Genomic DNA, 16,381 nt, shown 5'->3' with positions numbered 1-16,381 from the left:
TTACTGTTATGACATACCATTAGTATATTTCTGTGTTTCTTTACAGTGCATGTCTCTTGCAGGAGGCTTTACTTTCTTCATATGTTTAGGTATAGGGTTGCACCTCTGTTGAGACTGGATTGATACTGATAGTTTTCTGCAATGTTTCACCTCACACCTGTGGCTTTCAACTTGACAATATACAGTTCATTAAGTAACGTAATTGCACCTGTGTTGCACATAAGCATATTATAATGACTTGTTACACAGATAATTACAAACTTAAGTACTCTTATAACCACCTTTAACTACTTGAATGGAATTTGAAGGCGTGTATTATGTAATAAAGCCATGTTAAATATAGGATTTTAATGCCGAAAGTATTATCATCAAATATAAGAAAGCTATTACATTGATAAGATAGATTTAATAAATGTTGAAAGTGGCACGGGTTAGCCGAGATGAAATTAAATGGAGTTAAATGTCTTTCTCTTCTGAATCTGATTAAGCATGTTGAACTAATGAAAACGAGTAACACCCTGCAGAGCACAAAGAGGGAAATTTTATTAGGGCAACGACACCATTCTACCTACTTTTTAATGTGCACAGTATGCGCCCATCTTTACAATGTCAAGGTCTTACGATGTTCGCCTAATACCTTGACATCAGGCACTTTTTTGGTATCACGAAAGTGGGTAAATCGGAATTGTGATTGATTAAATGGTTTTCAACTAAACATACAAGGATAAGGGAGGGAAATCAGAAGACTGGAAAACTAGAAGTAACTATTCCAGTCTGTGCTGTAATGAATGACCTCAGGGTAACCAGTAAGCACCAAGAGCAAAATCCATAGGGTTCAATATATAATTTTGATAGTGGTGCCACGGGACAATTCATCAAAATCATCTGTTGGGGTGTGTGGATAGGATCAAAATTGACTAGCTCGCGCCAGACTCGCCGAGCCACCAAGGCTTTCAAAACTCATTCATATGTATATATAGTCAGTTGTAATAATATGGAACCATTCTCAACGGACCTCGTAGAGAATTTCATATAAGCTTAGATCAATCCTTGTCTCTACTAACAGAATAAGACTATCCATTGGTTTATCATTTTGATTTATCAAAGGTGGATGAGTAAGCCAGACATCAAGCCCTTGATAGAACATGATCATACTCTATATTATTCTCATCCTTAGTGGCAAATTACCTAACGTAAACCTTCATAAAATTTGGCCACAGCTTGAATATACCCTTAGCGCAATATTTTGCGGCAAAACCGTATCAGCCTCTTTTCTCGGGGAGCCATGGCACCACCTGCCACCAAAATCATCGATGGATGGAGCTACTTTGTTAGTTGGTCAAAGTCAAAGAATGCATTATTTTACTTCACAACACTATTTAGCTAGAAAATATAACACCTTTTTAGAATATTGGATAAAAACATCCATGGCGTGAATGGTGTTTTGCATGAGAGATAACTAGTTTCTGAATCCCTAGGGTCAGCAGAAGAGTTGACATTGTCAATTGGTTTTATGAATATCTATTTTGTTTATTTTAGGCAGAAAATCATCTAAATGAAGAACAGATAGCTGGTAAGATATTTTACATTATTTCAAGCATCCATGTAATCTGGTACACTGTGGTATTCGCTTAGGCTTTAGGCGGACCAGGGATGACTAACAGTTCAAAACAACACAAGAGTTTGGCGGAAGGATGGTCGCACAGCTGGAAGAGGAAACTGTGAGTTCATGGCAACTATAGCAATGCTAGTGCCTCCTTCCTATTCCCTTTCAGCAACCATCCGTGGTCGATTGGTATGAACCAGAAACAAATTGACTTGAATTTGTTGATACCACCTTCGAAGCTATTCTATATGACGATAATATTTCCCTCGATATGGCCTCAGCATATGTTGTGAACCATTTTATACGCCCACACAAACGGTTATTACACAGTCGGTCCGTCGATCCGTCCGTTCACATTTGGCTTGTTCTCACTCTACCAGCTACAATTCTTTACAGATTCTTTTGATTTTTATTTTGTGGGCCAGTGTCATTATGAAGATGATTCCTATCGATTTTCACGATGATCTGATAATTTTATATTATGTAACCGTTAAGAACCCTGGTTCCCAAACTGGGGTGTTTTCACCTGGGGGTGTGGGACTAGGGTGTCAGGGGTGTGGCCAACTGGTTTTGGAGAAGAATTTTTTTTAAGTTGAGAGAGCACCTCACATCATCACATGCTGCAAATGTGGATGAAACAAATTTTTGGGGTGTGAAAGTTCCACGTGATTGGTCCAGGGGTGTGAAGGCTGAAATAGGTAGGGGTAGTAAAATTTTAAAATTTTGAATATTTGATTGGGTCCTAGATATACAATAATTTAAACTGACAGTCAACTACCTATCGGTCAAAATCGACAATTTCTAATTTTTATACTACATGAATGTCACAGTTGACATTAAAAGTCCTTTGAAGTTTGAACTCATATCAATTGGCTTCTAGCTATATTAGAATAATAACAAACAATTTATTTAAAGTTGGCTACTATATCATCCTAGAGGAAGCTCTACAACTAATATTGTTCATTAAATCATTGAACAAGGCTTCCTTTTCAGAGACCTTATATATATATATATATATATATATCTACATTGGTAATGAAAGGGTCTTCATGCTTATCTCGTTTTTTTGTGAATTCGATAATTGACTTCAAAATAGTCATGGAACGCGTTGATAAAAATGCATTTAGAAGCACGGAATCATTTTTGAACATTTTCATTTTCGGGGCAATTTTGGGGAAATAGGAATTGGTAGAAATTTTTCTTAGGATAAAGAGCTTCTCTTTGCTATATGTATCATTTCGATTTTCAGTACATCGTATTTCGTACATGTAATTCAAGATATTGGTCAGATTTTGACGTCTTTATCGAAACTTATCACAGACTCCAAATTTGTCATGTTTTATAGTATAAATTACAAAAAGCTCAAAGCTAAGCGTCAAGGGTGAAATTTGAAAAACGTAGTTAGAATTGAGACTTATCGCTTTCAGAATCAAAATCGATGCAAAATTTCATTTTCGATTGCAGACGAATACTTATAGCCATTTTCTGTTAGAATTTATTCAGGTGAAAACTCTAGCGAACCCACATCATGAATATAAACTGATTCAATTGATTTACATAATAACTGGCTCCACTCGGCTGCTTTCCACATTCAAATTTTAATTTGTAATATGGTTTAGACTGAAATCGATAATTTCTTAAAAGGATATAAACCATAATTTTATACAATAGACATACTACGTGAATAAAATAACGGTATATTAGTAAATAAACTAGGTCAAATACTTACTGTTGTTATCTTCTTTTTAATAAAATGTTGTTATTAAATAGAAGTAGAAAAATAGTGGAATATCAGACAGGTGTCAAAAATAGGTCACATTACCACCTTTGTTACCTTATTCATTCAAATATTAGGTATTCGGTAGAATATGAGATTAACTAGGCAAAATCGTTTAGTAAATGGGCATTTGCGCTCTTTGGCCTGATATCTGAAAATATATATAAACTAAAAGTAATTGGCACAAACTAAGTCCGATAACTGCTAAGGCCGTTGGGCAATGTAGGTTAAATGGTGAATATAAAAAAAGTTAAGTCGTTGTTTATAAGTGAGACATTTACCTCCATTACGGTACGACCTTGACTGCTGACAACTTCTGCAAAATCGAGTGAAATGGTCATGGATATCGTTTATTGCCTTACTATACTAAAATATTAATCCATTGATTATCAGACGTTTTATTGAGGTTTTGTTACGGTTTGGACAAAAAACGTGACAGAATGATGTCATAAAACCAAATTGGAACTTTTCCAAGGATGGGAATAGGTTTGATTAAAAATTTTGGAAGGAAGGCTTTGAGGGCACACTCAAATGTTCAAACGTATTAATGGTTAGGATGGTTGGAAGGTAACAGGTTACTATTCAACATAATGGCACAGGAATGAGGAGCTTTCGAGTTGTCTAAACATGGTCGATGGCCGTCGTATTTTAACACATTGTTCATGTCAAAGCTGGAAACAAAACCACGGTGCAATTTATGCCAACTGACTTAAATAGGATTTGAACACGCTATGTTTCCAGTGAAATTGAATAACAGTATCGTATTCGGCCAATACTCTAGAGAATAATAGACAATATCTATACTATCATGTACTGTCAGACTCGAGACTCAACTGGGATTTGAGCGCCACGATAGTTTTATGTAGATGACTTGTTCATTTGAAATGGAATGAAACGGAGTTTTACGTCCTATTTTACAGCCATTGATTTGTTTAATGCAGTATGCAGTGGGGATTTTTTGCGCACCCATAATAAGGGTTTCATCAAGGTTTGAGCTGTAATTTTTGTGATTCGTTCATTTAAAGATGGGTTGCCTTATTTTCATTTATGAAAATGAAAATGGTAATTCATATATGAATAGAAAGTAGAAGTGTTCAAATGACTTGGAAATATACCAGTTTGTCTCACATGTCCATAATCAATTCATAATTAGCTAAATTAGAAGAGAATTACCGGCAAAATTGCAATGAGTGACCGATCAAGAAAGGTCAAAAAGTCTTTTTTTTTGTTTATCCAGACTGTACATACATGGACATTTATGATTGGTTAAAACTCTTAATTATATGCAATAAGAACATAATGATATGAGTAAGAATACCTGATAATTCATTACATACACCAATTAATCAAATAGTCTGATTAATTTGACACTAGAAAATAAGGAAAACCATCTCTAAGATACACGCCATTGAACTTTGACGAATATGTGGAAAACATCATAATAGTATTCAACAAACACTTAAGGACTCTTTTTTTTTCACAAAACCACCGAATCCGTGACGTTTTATTCCATTCGGTATCAAGTATGGCTCGATGATATCGTATCACAATCTGACCACGATATTAGGCACTGTGCGTTACAACCAAACGATATACAGATTGCAATAAACACACTATATAATAAGAACCAAGGGAATATTATAACTGACCCCAGTAAACCATTAATGGTATACAGATTTATGTTCTTGTTCTATTTTCATATAACCTCGTCTGGTTTACATTAAAATCATTGTTTTCCTCTTAAATTGAATACATTTCTTGTATTTTTCTAGGATTTACAAAATAAATAATAAATTCTAGTTATGAAATATTGCCAATAACTGGAGCCAAAATGCTAGAGATTTCAATGGGTGATAGAAAAAGGCATTTCTTAGGCCTATCCCTAAAATAACTCATTGATATAGCAGTGCAGTAGATATGGCGATTATGGCACAATAACCTACATACAAAATGTCACAACTAATAACAAATTTAAACATGTCATTTGTTGGCTAAGAATAGTTTAGACCGTGGTCCAGAAATTTCACTAAAAAAATGAATAGAAAATCAAACAAAAGTCTCTGAAAATATCAACGAATATTATTTTTATATAGTAGGTTTCTGAAACAAACAGAAATTCGAATTTGGCTTTTGGAAGGTGTTACAGTTAAGTAGAGCTATTTACTTAAAGATGGTTTTCCTCTCCTTTTAGTGTCAAATTAAGCTATTTGATTAATTGGTGTTTCTAATGAATTATGTTATGACTATGTTCTTATTGCATATTATGATTAATCATAAATACCCATATATGTACAATCTGGATAAAAAAAAAAAAAAAGACTTTTTGACGTTTCTTGATCGGTCCCTCATGGTAATGCTACTTGTAATTCTCTTCTAATGTAGCTAATTATGTATTAATTATGGACATGTAAGACATGACGTTAGACATTTCCAAGTCATTAGAACACCTCACCTTTTTATTCATATAAGTATTAGAAATTTCATTTTCATAAATGAAGATACGGGAACCCATCTTTAATTATGAACCATGGCGATAATACATATGTGATCAGACGATGCTTACCTGAAATATTGAGGAAACTGAATAAACTTTGGCTGAAAAACAATGAAAGGTTTACCATTGAAATTTCTACTAATATTGATTCCATTGATATATAGCAGCTATCATTTCATTAGGAATCATAGAATTTGTTGCGTGACTGGTACACATTAAGTTTAAACTTTCGTACATATTTATTTATATGATAGCATATGGGACGCCATATTGATTATGATAAAGTGCCATTCTCTGATTGTTTATTGTGAAAATTGAAGCCATTATCCCGAGTGCAATTACATGATAATTGTGTTTAATGAAAGAATAAAATACATAACATTCAAACGATGCAACAACCTTGGATGTAGTTCATTAACACTAGACATTATTGAAGCCTACTTGTAATTCATTGAATCAGGAAGTTCATCGACCGGAAGTGTGCCCGATTGAGGTAGTTATGCTTGTAAGACATTGAATCATCAGGAAGCTCATAGATCAAAGAGGGTTGTTCGACTTGTAGTGTATTGAATCAGGAAGGTCATAGACCGGAAATGTGCCCAATTAAGTCTTTCCTTGTAAAACATTGGATCGGGGAGTTCATAGACCGGAAGTGTGCCCAATTGAAGTCTCTACTTGTAATTCATTGGACCAGGAAGCTCATAGACCAAAAAAGGTCGTTCGACTAGTAGTGTATTGAATCAGGAAGGGCATGCCATAGACCGTAAGTGTGCCCAATTGAGGTCTTTCTACTTGTAAAACATTGAATCAGGAAGTTCATAGACCGGAAGTGTGCCCAATTTAGGTCTTTCTACTTGTAAAACATTGAATCAGGAAGTTCATAGACCGGAAGTGTGCCCAATCTAGGTCTTTCTACTTGTAAAACATTGAATCAGGAAGTTCATAGACCGGATGTGTGCCCAATTGGGGTCTTTCTACTTGTAAAACATTGAATCAGGAAGTTCATAGACCAGAAGTGTGCTTAATTGAAGTCTCTACTTGTAATTCATTGAACCAGGAAGGTCATAGATCGGAATTGTGCCCAATCGAGGTCTTTCTACTTTTAAAACATTAATTCAGGAAGTCATAGACCGGAAGTGTGCCCAATTGAGGTCTTTCTTCTTGTAAAACATTAAATCAGGAAGTTCATAGAACGGAAGTGTGTCCAATTGAGGTCGTTCAGCTTCTAATTCATTGAATCAGGAAGGTCATAGACCGGAAGTGTGCCCTATTAAGGTCGTTCTAATTGTAATGCTTTGAATCAGGAAGTTAATAAAAAGGGAAAGGTGTCCAATTTGAGGCTGCTTTACTGAGTTCGCTTTTCGTGTAATTATTTGAATCACGTACCTCATAGACCGGAAGTGTGCCCAATTGAGGTAGTTCTACCTGTGATGCATTGAATCAGAAAGTTTTCAGACCTGAAAGATGCAGTATTCTGTACAACATGGTACCTAGTTGAGGTCGTAAAGTGCATTGAATTTGAAAGTACGTAGACCAGAGGAATGCCCCAATGAAGTACCTCTGCATGTAGAATCTGAATCTGGGAGTAAAAAGCCCCATCATTGCAATCGATGTTATTGAATCGGAATGAAACTGAAGGTTTCTAAAATCAACGTCCCAAGTCTGTATCTGTTGAAAAATTCAGCCTTCGGTTATTTTTTGTATGTCGTTAGCTCCCAATCATTCAAACGCGTTTAGTTTAGTGTTCATTATAAGATCCATGGCAATCCTTCCAAATTTACTTTCGACGTGCCAATCTTCATTAAATGAACGAGAAACGTATAAAAAGTCCATAATCGACTCGCTTGGTGGGCAATTAACGGTTTCATTACCTAAGACAACGTGACTCGATTTTAAGACCATGGCTTGGTTTTACGACAGTTAAATTATGTTGAAGACTGCCAGTGTCATTCTAACACTGTAATAACGACCAGTGATTGATGGTCTTGTCGATTATTTTATCTTCTAACTATAACGTTACAAGATAAAAAGGAAAGATCATGCTTATAACCTTGTCTTATAAATTGGAACAGTCAAAGATTGATCTTTCTTGCTTTTGTTTTGACTCCTTTGATTAAATTAAATGATTGATTTATTTAATTTATACTTAACCTCTCAATGTATGTCGGAAACTATATACAACTAAAATGTATATGCGCCCAAAATCTTTCTGAATATGCATCCAAACCTATTTAAATGTTATTCCGGATAGGCACCTACAATTATTCTGGATATGCACGTACGTAAATTAGTCTGGATATACACCTAAATTAGTCTGGATATGCACGTAAAATTATTATGGATATACATCTAAGTTAGTCTGGATATGCACGTAAAAATATTTGGATATACACCTAAGTTAGTCCGGATATGCACGTAAAATTATTCTGGATAAACACTTAAGTTAAACTGGATATGCACGTAATATTATTCTGGATATACACCTAAGTTAGTCTGGATATGCACGTAAAATTATTCTGGTTATACACCTAAGTTAGTCTGGATATGCACGTAAAATTATTCTGGATATACACATAAGTTAGTCTGGATATGCACGTAAAATTAATCTGGATATACATCTAAGTTAGTCTGGATATGCACGTAAAAATATTCTGGATATACACCTAAGTTAGTCTGGATATGCACGTAAAATTATTCTGGATATACACCTAAGTTAGTCTGGATATGCACGTACGTGAAATTAGTCTGGATATGCTCTAAAAAAAATTCTGGATAAAGGCTACACCTCAAATTATTCTGGATATACTTAAAATTATTCGGCATATACACCTAACCTAAAATAAGTATACAGCTATGATTAGATATACACCTAAAATTATTCTAGATATACACCTAAGATTATTCTAGATATGTAACTAAAATTATTCCGGATATGCACCTAAAGTAATGAAATGCATGTTGATAACATTACCTTGCCAACGATATAAAAAGATAATACATGTATAATGAAATTATACAGCTGAACTTGAGCCTTGTCTCTGTTAATATCATTTAGTGCTACTTAATATACATGTTAAGTAGAGTTGTTAACATTATCACTGGTATGTTATTATACCCCATACTGTTACCATTTCTTAACTACATGTACTGAGGTATTGGTAGAACAGTGCATGTGAGAAAATTGGTCATACAGTGTATATGCGTAGTGCAAACACACGAAATACTCTGTTATTCAATAAAAGTTACAGTCAAATTTCTAGATATTTTTCTGTGCTCTTTAAAAATTACTTAAAGGGGTACTACCTCTTAGAATGGACAAAAAAGTTAAAGTCTCACACACGGTCAACAAGTGTATATAATCATCAGTTGGACTTACCATGGGCCATGACTAAAGAATAGAATCTCTATATAAGACGATATATCCGTTAAAATAATAATTATTGAAACACGCTTCTAATCTAGTCTACTGATGAACTCACTTGGACCAAGTTTTAAGGTTTATATTTTTTGGTCATACTAAGAGATAATATACCTTTAAAAGAATAGCGGATATACCTTTAGTACTAATGCGAAGGTTAGTAACTTTTGTGGCTAATTATAGTTATATATACTTTGAATCAAAACTATTCATGGCAGTCGAGAGTGATAATACAAGTCAGTGTTTGCCCTGAATCAAATATTTTTCTACAATGAATTGATGAATTTGAAGAAAATTTGATTTATTGATGTGACAATGTAAGTCATTTAAAAAGAGGCAGTTCCAGTTTTAAGTCATGCCACAGTAAAAATCTAACATGGTTACACAGGGACAATCGTGTGGTAGTTTTCTGATGTGCTAGGTACATGGCAATGAATAATTAATAATTATATTTGTCACAGCTTATAACAGTCAATTTAGATCATCATTATAATTGAGTGTAGTGATGCATTCATATAAATAAATAATGATATTACCATGCTTTATAAAATCTGTTACTTTAGTGGAGTAATAAAAACTGAATAATTATAACTGAATAATGAAACTGAATAATTAAAACTAAATAATTATAACTGAATGATTATAACTGAATAATTATAACTGAATGGTTATAACTGAATTATTATAACTGAATAATGAAAACTGAATAATTATAACTGAATTATTATAACTGAATAATTATAACTGAATGATTATAACTGAATGATTATAACTGAATAATTATAAATGAATAATTAAAGCTGAATAATTATAAATGAATAATTATAGCTGAATAATGAAAACTGAATAATTATAACTGAATTATTATAACTGAATAATTACAACTGAATTATTATTACTGAATGATTATAACCGAATAATTATAACTAAATGGTTAAAGCTGAATAATTACAAATGAATAATGAAAACTGAATAATGAAAATTGAATAATGAAAACTGAATAATTATAACTGAAGTATTAAAACTGAATAATTATAACTGAATTATTATAACTGAATGATTATAACTGAATAGTTATAACTAAATGATTAAAGCTGAATAATTATAAATGAATAATGAAAACTAAATAATGAAAACTGAATAATGAAAACTGAATAATTATAACTAAATAATGAAACTGAATAATTAAAACTCTGGGTTATTTCATTCATTCATGGATCATGAAACTTTTCTTATCTATTCTTTCTTTCTAGTTTTGTAAAATTATTGACAAAATCAACATAGGTTTGACGGATATGCTTTTAATATTGTCTTCAGCTACAAAGTAACAAATTCTTGATGAAGGACGCGGCAGTAATTTGAAGTCAGTCACACGTTTATGATAATGCGATAAAATTCTGGAGATTTATTGAAAATCCATCGTTTGTGGTTCCTGCAATTCCAGATAAAGTGGTGTCACTATTGCAAACATCCTGTAAATATTTTTCTACTTTTCATGAATTTAAAGGAATACTACCTCTTAGCATAGTTTCAAATTTGGTCAAAAAGCTTGTTTAAAAATTACTAAGTTTAATGGATTATCACTTAGTTTTATGAATTCATGGGAATTTTTAGGGATTCTGTCGTACAGTTGACATCAGGTAAGTCCACTGATGAACAAAGACTCATTTTGGCCAAGTTTAAAATTTTTGATTTTTAAATCATTGTAAGAGGTAGTATACCTTTAAAAGAATAGCTGACATCGGAATCGAAATGGAAATGATGCAAATAGAAATGTCCTCGATATACATGTAAAGGCTATGTAACCTCTTTTGTATCTGTTTAATAGAATCAATATTGAATGCAGTGTAATGGTGTAAACACGATGAATAAATAATTTTTGTATTGTATTCAATAATTCTCGTAATTACTAGCTAATAGCTTGATTGTATTTTCATTCAATATTCTCTTTTATTATCAGCAATTAGTGCTTCAATCACACCCTGTACTTTGTGGTGATGGTTTTAAAGCGGCATTCCATCGACGTATTATATTGGATAATCTGGAATGCCCCGCAAAACACAACATAACATTAACATAACGGAACATAACAATATATGAATATGATTTTATCCATTTAATTTTTTTAAACTTTCTCTGATATTTTTTGTCTACATGTGATCAAACAAATTTTCTACCGCAGTCCAGTTCCGATGACATTATTTGAAACCAGTCAAAGCGTGCCATATATGTCCGTTTCGTTATAACAGTGACGAATAGTGGGAGAGCGAAACCAAAAGTAGAGCAAAATGACATCCTGGGTTTGGTTATCGTACATATCTTTATGGAAACTATTTGTAACTAAATTGTGTTTGCCCTGAATCATATTGACCTATGAAGATATTTTTATAGCTGATGACATTGAACGATAGGTTTTTATCTTTATTAAGAATTTATTTTTGATATTTCCCTTTTGGCCAATAGATTAGAATAAATTATGTTAATGAGCGAAAGACATATTTGATTATATTGTCCCTGAAGTTATGAGTTTATGAAATAAATTAGCATATTGTTGTCCGTTTGTCCCTGAGGTGACTTTGGTGGTATCATATCAATCCTCTTTGATAGTGACCACTAGGTTAACATCATTCATACATGAATATACCCACAAAGATTCTCGAGCAAATTTTATAGGTGAAGTGTTAGTTGGGAAACTTTGGTGGTCAAATTTATAGATTAAAATCCCCCCAAGTGTCCATTACCTGAAAGTTTTTACTTAATATCTGATGCAAACACTATTTAAAGGGTTTACGTAAACGTTTCAGAGCCGCCGTGTTGTTGGTTGTTGTTAAAATTAATGTATACGGATTTACGTAATATAAACGCCAAATTGTGGAGAAACGTGTCTCCTAATGTCAGGAAAGGAAAACTCTTTTCAAATTCAACTGTCGATTTATTTGTAGCATGATAAGAACTCACTGTTTCACCCATCCTAATTACAAGACGAATTTTCCTACAACTCAGGCAGAAGGAATTGAGCTGATCTAAATTTTGATAAGTTCTATATTCTTAATATAACGTATATTTTTTTTATTCATGTTTTAGAATTTAAAGAAGCGTTTAGTTTATTTGATAAAGATGGTGATGGTACTATAACTACTAAAGAATTAGGTACTGTAATGAGATCTCTAGGTCAAAATCCAACCGAAGCAGAATTACAAGATATGATTAACGAAGTCGACGCAGACGGTAAGTCAGCCATTTTGTTTTTATCATGTTGACGTAAAGGCCTATACGTTTAATTTTGTGCCAAATTTCTCTGTGTTTCTGAAATGTTTAGGAATGTTACTCTGTGGACCTCTATGGTTTGTTTTTCTTTGGGGCCACATTCTTAAAAGTGATACTGATAGCTAAAGTTGAACTCGTTGATGTAAGAAAGCAAACGTGTAGTTTAGGTTCTAGAAGTGAAAGACTGATAAGAATTTATGTGAGGCATAGCATAGCATAGCAACATAGAATGTCATAGCATAATATGATGGCTGAAATCAAGGTTCATCGATTGTTAGTATTTCAGGATAATCCCCCTTTAACGTAATAGATCATTCTAGTATCATTTCTTTTATATTATAACAATCTACAATACACTTTACAACTAGTGACATTTATATAGAGGGTAGTATGTACTAACATACTTACACAATCAAGTACCATGCTATTCATTTAAAGGGACATTCCGCTTTTTTGTACGTCGAAACAATTTTTACTCAAATTTCTGAAAACTATACACCAAAATCTGGAGAAATGTGTCCCTTAACATATTTGAAAGTTTTAACTAAAAAATCCAGCCATTTTTTAACGTCAAAACTATTTAGAAAGTTTACGTAAACTTTTAAACTTCATTATGCTTTTAGGAAGCTGTTAGAAAACTACTGTACGGATTGAAGTAAAATAAACGCCCAATTGTAGAAAAATATGTCTTCTTCTTATCTTAAAGGTTTCACCTAATAATATCGAGCCATTATATAACACCAAAATTGGGCCAAACTGCTTAATAAACAATTAGTACTCTCAGTTCTTCTGAGATAAAGCAAATTTCGCAATTTAGCAAATTGATCGTCCGGATTATTATGTACTGTACGGTAAACCTTTTGCAAATACAGTCCGTAATTTGGCCCCGCATGACAACTTTAAGTAGTAATAGGAATTACCGAGCCAGAGTTATCATATAAAATGATCAAGTTCTGGTTTCGTGGTTTTATTCAGGAATCGCTTCCCTCGGGATTCATTGATTTTATATCTTAATTATAGAATTTACAAGTCAATGTACTCCACTACTCTCAAATATAGCAATTATATCGTCACTTGGGTAATAAAACAAGCATATGAATTTGATGACAATCATGTCCACCATTAAAGCCATATTCACTCTAGTCCAGTCTATTGAACGTGGCGTCGTCGTGCGATATTGTTTCATGCAATATACGTATCACACGGCAATTCTCGGCAGTTTTCGTAAAGCTGAATCTACTTCGGTAATAGAAAATTTCGTGGTTTGTTCTGGATCGAGCTTCTTTTCTTCTGGGTCGAGCCAGGGTATTTTCAATGATTTGTCAAGTGATAGTAATATTGTGACGTGAATATAATCTCCAGATTTATGATCCTTTGGGAAATAATCCTGACACTAATTTGTGCATTCAATGCTATATCCGTTAGCCATAGATACTTTTTGAATTCCTCCATACAACAACGATTGTCTTTGTATTGGCTTTGTTAACAATTACTTGTAGTCCAAACTACCAGCCTCTGATGTTTGTTTTACCAGAAATGCGTGATCATCTGGACATGACCCCAGCCAACAATGGCGATAATTACATACCGTGATATGTTATGTTGCAGACTTTTCAATGTTTATGTGACTTTAAAGTTAATTTGGAACGTTGCTTTTGTCGTGTTGGTCATCCCGACATTATTTTGCTCTATCTTGCCTCTGTTGGAAACACTCCGCACATATTGTTAATATTAACAAATTTTACATTCCAGGAAACGGAACGATAGATTTCCCAGAGTTTTTAACAATGATGGACAGAAAAATGAATAACGCAGATTCAGAAGAAGAATTAAGGGAAGCCTTTAAAGTTTTTGATAAAGATGGCAATGGGTATATTAGTGCGTCAGAATTGCGACACGTTATGATCAATTTAGGAGAAAAGTTAACCGACGAAGAAGTGGACGAAATGATCCGCGAAGCTGATATAGATGGTGATGGACAAGTGAATTATGAAGGTAAGATCAAGGTCGTCGCAGTCTTTGTATTTGTTTACGAATTTTCAGGCCAATCTGTGGGCTTCTGATACACAATTCAAGAATTTTTCCTAGCAGGTTCTTATTTTTCCGCAGTTCTACCGTGGAGGTACGTCGTCCAGGCGTTAAGCTAGGTCGTATTCGCCATGAGAGAAAGCCCCAGTACTTTTGTTTTGCGCCAATGATAACATTTTTGAAGGCTTTAAAAACTAAACTACCAAGAAAACATAATTTATCCCTTGATATAATACAAGATGCTTTGATTATATTAGACGCCATTTTGTTTTATTTGCGTTCTTGTTCTTCACTTCCGGTGAGATGAGGAGTGACAAGAACCTGTTCTCGTGTTAGTTCTTAATATTCTAGTTGTCAAGAATGATTTCTCAGAACACGGCCTCGCATTGAGAATTAAACGATGATGATATACATGCATTTTAAATGTTCAAACCAAGTCTAACCTGCTATTCAAACAAAATCATCTGGACTCGACATTGGCTTTAATGGGAGGATTGCGTGCTATATATTGTCACTTTGATTGTTGGTGTCATTGTACTACATTATACAGGCTATAATTTAGAACATAAGCTGTGAGAGATAACATTGTTTACAACCAATCCCTAAGGATCAAATTGATATGGTTGCTCAGACATTTTGGTTGTTATTCACGAATGGAAATTGCTATGAATCGAACATGGGAAAGACAATGTTCAAAGTACGGTCTAGAGTGACCAGACAAAATAACTGATCGACTGCCGATTCAAAGCAACTCATCGGATCAGTTACAGTCTCCGGCTACAAGTGTTCAAATGGGTGGTAAATGAAATGAATGGAGTTTTACGTCCTACTTTTCTGCACCATGTGGGCTAATGAAGACGGGCAACGCCATGCAGGGTCCGATAAGGGAAATTTTGCCAGGACAGCGGCATTAGTCTGTTCTTTTTCGATTTCCAACTGTCGAGGGATCTTTAACGTGCACAGCTTGTAGCACACAGGGCCTCGGTTTATTGTCCCATCCGAACGACTAGACGCTTTTTCCATGTCAGCCCCTCTTACCTGCATCACTGACAGGGGGAATCCGGGTTGAAAAATCCGAGGGTATTATCTCGACCTATGCCGGGATTGAACCCTGGACCTTCTTGTTAGAGAGCAAGCGTCTAACTCACTGAGCCACCGCGGCTCCCATCAAATGGATGGTGACAGAACACTCAGAACGAATCAAGAGTGCAATTGACGGTAGAAAGTAGAAGATTACTTACTGATAGCAACTCATACTCTCGTGATCAGATACCCAAAGACTGCCAACTGTCTTTGATAATGCAGTTTCCCACAGCTTCTGTCACTCTAAAGGTGACCACCATCTCTTTACCCTCTTAAGTATAAAATTCATAATCAAATTTGTATTTATATTTTCAGAATTTGTAAATATGATGTCATCAAAATAATGGTTTAAAACTGTTAACCATCAAAGCAACAATAATAATAATGTTCATAGACAATTTTATTATTCCATGATAAGTTTTTATAATTACTTTTTTTATTTGTTATATTGGATATTGTGCTATTTGTGTCATTTTCTATATATTATATATATAAGGATATATTGGAAAAGCCTCTACTCTGTCGCGTCTTCATAATTGTCCACAACTACCGTATTTATGTCGGGAAACCTAATTTTGCTGATTTAATCTTTAATGAATATCAACTTCAAAATATTACTGAGAGTTTTATAATGCCTCTGTGTTGATGAAATTATAAACGTAGACACACATAAGGTTATCATATTTGAAAGTTGTTTTCACACTGGGC

The 16,381-nt window shown here is 33.8% G+C and overlaps 1 protein-coding gene across 1 annotated transcript; it reads left to right on the top strand.

Moving 5' to 3' along the window:
- Positions 1–12,372: 12,372 nt before the first annotated feature.
- LOTGIDRAFT_122753 (hypothetical protein) lies at positions 12,373–14,625 on the top strand (the record flags this gene model as incomplete). The annotated part of the gene is made up of 2 exons (XM_009060215.1): positions 12,373–12,523; positions 14,315–14,625. Coding segments are annotated over 2 exons (462 nt in total), but the record flags the coding sequence as incomplete, so codon positions are not given.
- Between the last annotated feature and the right edge of the window lie 1,756 nt (positions 14,626–16,381).

The sequence above is a fragment of the Lottia gigantea genome, assembly GCF_000327385.1.
Source record: "Lottia gigantea unplaced genomic scaffold LOTGIsca_41, whole genome shotgun sequence".
Lineage (NCBI taxonomy): Eukaryota > Metazoa > Mollusca > Gastropoda > Lottiidae > Lottia > Lottia gigantea.
The sequence above is the reverse complement of the archived record's forward strand: the minus strand, read 5'-3'. Positions and strand labels throughout refer to the sequence as shown.